This window comes from Schistocerca nitens, chromosome 3 (genome assembly GCF_023898315.1).
Source record: "Schistocerca nitens isolate TAMUIC-IGC-003100 chromosome 3, iqSchNite1.1, whole genome shotgun sequence".
Taxonomy (NCBI): Eukaryota; Metazoa; Arthropoda; class Insecta; order Orthoptera; family Acrididae; genus Schistocerca; species Schistocerca nitens.
Window position 1 is genome coordinate 652,432,670 of NC_064616.1, and position 6,000 is coordinate 652,438,669.

Here is a 6,000-nt window from a genome sequence, read left to right on the forward strand (position 1 = left end):
TGTTGTAAACACACCAAGATCTATACCAACTCTTTTCAGCACTTCAATTCTGCCATTATTTCCGTTATTGTAACATAAAACTGCATTGTAGGCACCTATTTGAGTACTTCAAGTCCACAGAATGTCCTTTTTGAGCAGCTAATCCAAATTAAATTCTTGTGGCTTTCATTTGCATTTTGTGTCTTTCTGTGGAGACACTTCCTCAATTAATCATGGTTTGCAAGAAACCTTAATGTGGGCTTAACTGCATTCATAGCAGATTCTGGTAATGAATGTTTCTGTGAATACGTCTCATTTCTGTTGTTGAACTTACAGCAATGGTCTTTCGGACACAGGTTGTGCATTTGTGTTTGGTCAGTAGATAGTTTGTGGAAAATAATTGCCCACACAGCACACCTCATTGCCTCTAAATTAAGTGTGTTTTTCATCATAGCTCTCCCATAAAACAACTGAAGAGTAAGCCTGCCTTTTCCTCCTAGTGGGTTCCCATCCTCAAGTACTCCACCTTCCTTCTCTTTCGAAGCCTACCACCAGGCCTCATTTGGATGTGCCCAACACGTTCCAACTTTTCTATTCTTGCAATGTACGGATTTTTATCTGTTACAGCTTTGAACAAAGAGGAGTCCCCATCACCAAGGTATTTAGTATTTCTAACACCATACTGGTCCTCAGAATTGGAGTACATCCTCACAACTGCAGCAGCCTCCATGGTCCCACTTGAGCCACTATAATTTTTAGAGCATGTTACTGCATGCTTTTCTTGCCACAGTTTCTCACATTTTCCTTTTTGCACACTGGTGGCAGTATTTAGACATTAAGCAATAACAGATGCAACTCCATAGAGAGATGTGTGACCCCTTTTCATACAATGCCACCTATAGACTCACACAGGTCAGTAAGATTTATAGGAGATTCACTGTAATAAATGTATACCCCAGGATATATTTCTTTTTGGTTTATTTCCGCCAATTCCTCCACTGCTTTCTTCATAGAAACTTTGGCATTTTCCAAACATTTCTTTACTTATTTTTCAAACCTTTCACATGGTGGAGGCATGTTCAGAAAAGCACACAATAAGATACCTCCTTCCCTGCCCTGTCCACAGCATATGCTAAACTAAAATTGCTCTCATAGGTACCAGTGTCAATTTTTTTGGAGGGGAAACTGAAAATTCATAGCCACATGAATTACAAATTAATTTAAAATCACAAGCTATTCCCACTCTTCTTTCTTCAACAACAATCATGCATTCCATATTTTTACAGCTAACACTTTAACATGAAAACTTTATAGCCTGGCAGAGAAGCTCTAAATCAATAAGTCTGAATCCAGTGGTATCCATACCAACATCATGATTGCATACCCCAGGATCTATTTCTTTTTGGTTTATTTCCACCAATTCCTCCACTGTTTCCTTCATAGAAACTTTGGCAGTATTGCATACAGCATCAAACATTGCACATGGTGGAGGCAATTCTCCTGTCCCAAGTTTCAATGCTGAAGCTGAGAGTTTATGTTCTTCATTTCGAGCTGATTCCGCTTTTTTGTTGATAAACTGATCTCCATGAAACCTCCATTTTCTAAACACAATTTTTCCACCACCCATTATGCATAAATCTTGACTTCCACATTAATATTTGTGAATTCAGCCTTCCACCTACTAATATGTATTAGTATTGTCAAATGTAAATAAACCACATTCAAGAAATTTTTCGCGCAAAGATATAGCTGTCAGCCAGAGATATAGATGTCAGCCAGAGATATCGAAAGAAAATAGCCTTCACACTGACAAAAATTCCGCTGAAGCGAGCAGTTTCCCAAATGTTGCAGATGGTGGGAATGGCCACCAGTGCAGAGTTAATCATTTTAACAATTTAAAGGCGTTTCTAAAGCTGCTATCACGATAAAATTCACTCACAACATAGATTAAACTGTGTAGATCAAGGGAATAATATTTTTGAAAGATCGATTTTTTGGACCAAACTCCATTACATCCGCCCTTAAACACACGGAAGTCAATGAACAATTTGTTCAGGAATACAGCCATTGTAGAGGTACAGTTTATGTCCATCAGTGCTACTATCATTTTTGACACTTTTGACACTTGCTGCAAATAGTCCAACGCTTAGGGAACACATCATGCTCATGTTGGACAAAGCAATACAGGCAAGATGGACGGGGAACATACCACTGCTGTTGTGACACAGCCTGTTACTGCTGTGGTTGTAACTGATGCTGCCCCATGCAACACTGAGTCGCTGCCTGATGCAACACACTGAGTCGAAGGTTGTACTGATTTAATGGCTTCCCGATCGTCCTGAACAATGGCAGTGTGTCTAACAGGGACAGACTGAGCAATTTCCGATACCTTTACCCCTGCAGCAATCTGATCGTCTATGACCCATGACACTTCAAAGGACTGTGCTATATTGAGTACATCCATAAGTGTCGGATTCTCACATTGAAATGCTTTTCACAGACTGCCCTATCTGGGTCCAGATGGATAATAACATTATGCACCATGTGATCAGCATAAGATTTGTGATGGGTACTAGTGACAAATTTATTATGACGGCTCAACCCATGCCATTCTGCACCCCAGGCTTTGTAAGACTGGTTTGGGCATTTCTGACAATGGTAAAATCCTGCAAGTGTCACAATAACATGTGTTCTGTCACAGTAATAAGTTGGAGAAGCTTGCACATTTTTCCAAATGATTAGCTAGCAGTTCTTGCAAAGGTGCAAGTTGGCACAGCTGATAAATGCATGATGAAAGCCAGGAAAGAAAGAAAGACTTACACAGGTTTTCATGACCCATGTGAAAACCCTGGAAATGTTGGTGTAACCATGTCTTGTAGGAGTCCCAATCTTCAGCCAATTCACCATGTGCCAGAAAGAGTGAAGGTTGCACAGAATGGCAGAGCAACCTGCCTTGAATGTGCAAATGCCACTTGACTCACTGCTGTGGGGAGAACCTGCTGTTGTTCCGCGAAAGCTTGCTGCTGGGCAATGGTAGACTGGAGCATGTCTTCCATTGAGATGTTTGTGACTTAGCACTGACATTAACATCCAGAGAAACTGTAGCCATCACTTGTCGTCAAGTTTACTATAGCAAGAACTAACACAATTTATGGATCATAGTACTTCAAACAGTAACACATAGGATACAATGAAGTACAGGTTGTGCATAGCACTGAACACACTGACTGGACAACAGTAATACAGGTTACGGAATAGGCGAGCACTTGTTTGCAATCGCTTAAACAATACTGTTTCTTTGACAGCCCACAGAGTGCACCAGGGGGCTGACCCAGGTGGCCTCTATAAGTGAACCTGTGAACTGTATGGACACATGATATCTGAAATCATGTGCATCATGAATGGAGGTACATGATGTCAGAAAGAAAAAAGTGATGGCCAGTGCCTTCATGGAAAAATGTTTGCAGTTACATACGGAACCATGATTGTACCAATGCATGCCCCTTTCATCTGAAGCAAATCAGTGGCCATGAATGTCTTTCTTCAGGGCTCCAAATATTTGAAAATCACACGAAGAGATATCAGGACTGTATGGAAGATGTGTAAGGGTTTCCCACCAAAACTTCTGCAGTGTACTCAAAACAACCTTGACAACATGTGAAGTCCTGACACGTTCTCCATACAGTCCCAGTCTCTCCCCATACAATTCTATAGTTATGGAGCACCGAACAAAGACATCTGTGGCCATCAATTTGTTTCAGATGAAGAGGTGTGTGCCTGGATTGGCATGCTTCCATGGGCAATTGCAACCAGTATTTCCATGGAAGCATCAACCATTTTGTCTCAGAGTGAGATAAATGTATCGACAGTTATGGATAAATATATTACCAGTTATGGTGATTACTTTTGAAAAAATAAACAGTTTACTTACTTTTTTCCATGTCTCTCATTTTCACTTGACTGTCATGTGTATTTTTATCGCCTTCACTGAAATCTTCTAGAAAATTTTACCATAGGTTAGCTCCTGGTGACTACCACCTCAGTTTATTACTCTCTATTTCTGATTCCTGTCAGTCATTTTGATTTGCTTGGAATGTCATCATTTGTTCTTCTAACATTAAGGGTGTGGGTGTGTTAGCTGAGGACCAGTTGTAAGCGTGTTCCAGTAGTCTCCTGGCTGTGCCTCGTATGCGTATGTGTGGGCCCTTTATAAATGTAGTTGTGTCATCAGTGAACATTATAGTTTTTGAACAGTTCTCCAGTGTCCCTGGTTAACCATTTATGTGGACCATGCACAGTAGCAGGACAAACTTCAAAGCTTGTGGTACAGCATATTTAAAGTTTATCCACTCTGAATTTAATATAATTCAGTTACACTTTGTTTCATTTCTATTATCTTTTTAATCATTTTTTGAAAGCTTGCACTATACTTTTAGACTGATGATGATTAATGGACATTTAATATTTGAACAGTATGTGGATGGTCAGAAGTTTAAAGAAAATATTATTCCCAGTAAATTATTAATAATGAGATGATATAACTAAGGGAGAAGTTGCTTTGGGTGTATCTTTCGATCACTTGAGAGGATTGACAGAGTTCAAAATACGCACAAATATGTTTCTAGATAATGTTGGGAGAACTCAGAGGCAAATCAGAGACAGTGTTTTGAGTCTTTTCTACCAACAGAAGGGCTCATGATCTCCAGGGATGTAAACTAGTTTTCCGGCATTTGGGTTTTACCATGTGCCTCCTCTTAATTAATTGCATAATAATTTACTTCATAAGGTAACAGACATAGCGTATACTTAAAAAGATATATTATTGCCATTTGTAATCTGGAAATAACAATTTTGTTGTTTTTATATATGACTGCAGCAGTGTCAAGAGTTCATTACCTTTTAAAAGTATATGCTTGTTCTGTACATGAATTAGTAATGCAAGTATTTTGATGCAACAAAATTAGAGAGGAATTAGTAATGTTAGAACTGTTTTAGATTCCTTTGTGTGTTTATCGGATTTTGACTGTCAAAGAACGTTGACAACAAGTGTCTCACATAAGGTTTTCCTTCATTCACTTCTAAGGAGAAACTGAATTACAGTTCACATGTTGTAAAATTAGCATACATCTGTAACAGTAAAACATATAAGAACTTGTAAACCAATTGTTTTTATGAGTGGTTCACTTTTTCCCAGATAAAAAATTTCACCAACATCTACTAATGCCACAACTTTTCTGTTTTTCAGATAGGGTCATTTATGTGGCCTACAGTATGAAGCTCACGTCCTGAAGAACTTTTCTTTGTGAAGAGTTTTGTCTTTTACGAATATGAGTTGTTACAAGAGAAGAAAGAACATAAAATTTTCTACTATAACACTAAAGCACAAACTATGTCTGTGGAATGCCATTGTAGATTCAGAGTCCAGGAAGCCAGTAATGATTGTGTGTGTGTGTGTGTGTGTATGTGTGTGTGTGTGTGTGTGTGTGTGTGTGAGTGTGTGTCTGTGTTTTTTGTAAGTGACCATGTGCATTTGAGTGGAAGAAAAGAGAGAGAACTTCAATGTTCAGATCACAATTTAAAGAAAATATCATTTATTTATCCTGTTCTGTTAAAAGTGTATTTGAATATGTACAACATGAAGATTTTATTGTACATACATAGAAGTTAAATATAATTATTGTACTTTTTCTTTTTTTCTTTAATTTACTTACTACCCATATCTTCCTTAAAATGAAATTCTCATTGGTATTGTAGTAAAATTTACTGTTGGTTATTAATTTTGTTTTCAAGCTGATTACACACAGAATATAGAACCAGATACATGTGAAAATTAGCCTCCAGTGCCCACAGCAGAACTAATAACTCACGTACTGAGAGAAATTGCTCTTTCCAAAGAAATATAGTATTAAAGCAAAAGTGAACAAGACTTGAACTTTGTCTGTACAGGTATTCCATCAAAATACAAAGGATGTGAAAAATAAAACTGGTAACCCATCCAAAAGATGTAGAAAAAGGGAGTCA

The 6,000-nt window shown here is 38.1% G+C and overlaps 1 protein-coding gene across 7 annotated transcripts in view; it reads left to right on the top strand.

The window, feature by feature from the left end:
* Positions 1-5,668, top strand: part of LOC126248617 (cAMP-regulated phosphoprotein 21) — a 1,051,584-nt gene extending 1,045,916 nt beyond the window's left edge. For all 7 annotated transcript variants that reach the window (XM_049949775.1, XM_049949778.1, XM_049949781.1 and 4 more), the window contains one exon: positions 5,225-5,668. In XM_049949775.1, coding sequence (XP_049805732.1) covers positions 5,225-5,228 — 4 coding nt within the window. In that variant the 3' untranslated portion in view covers positions 5,229-5,668. The remainder of the gene's footprint in view (positions 1-5,224) is intronic.
* The last annotated feature ends 332 nt before the right edge of the window (positions 5,669-6,000 follow it).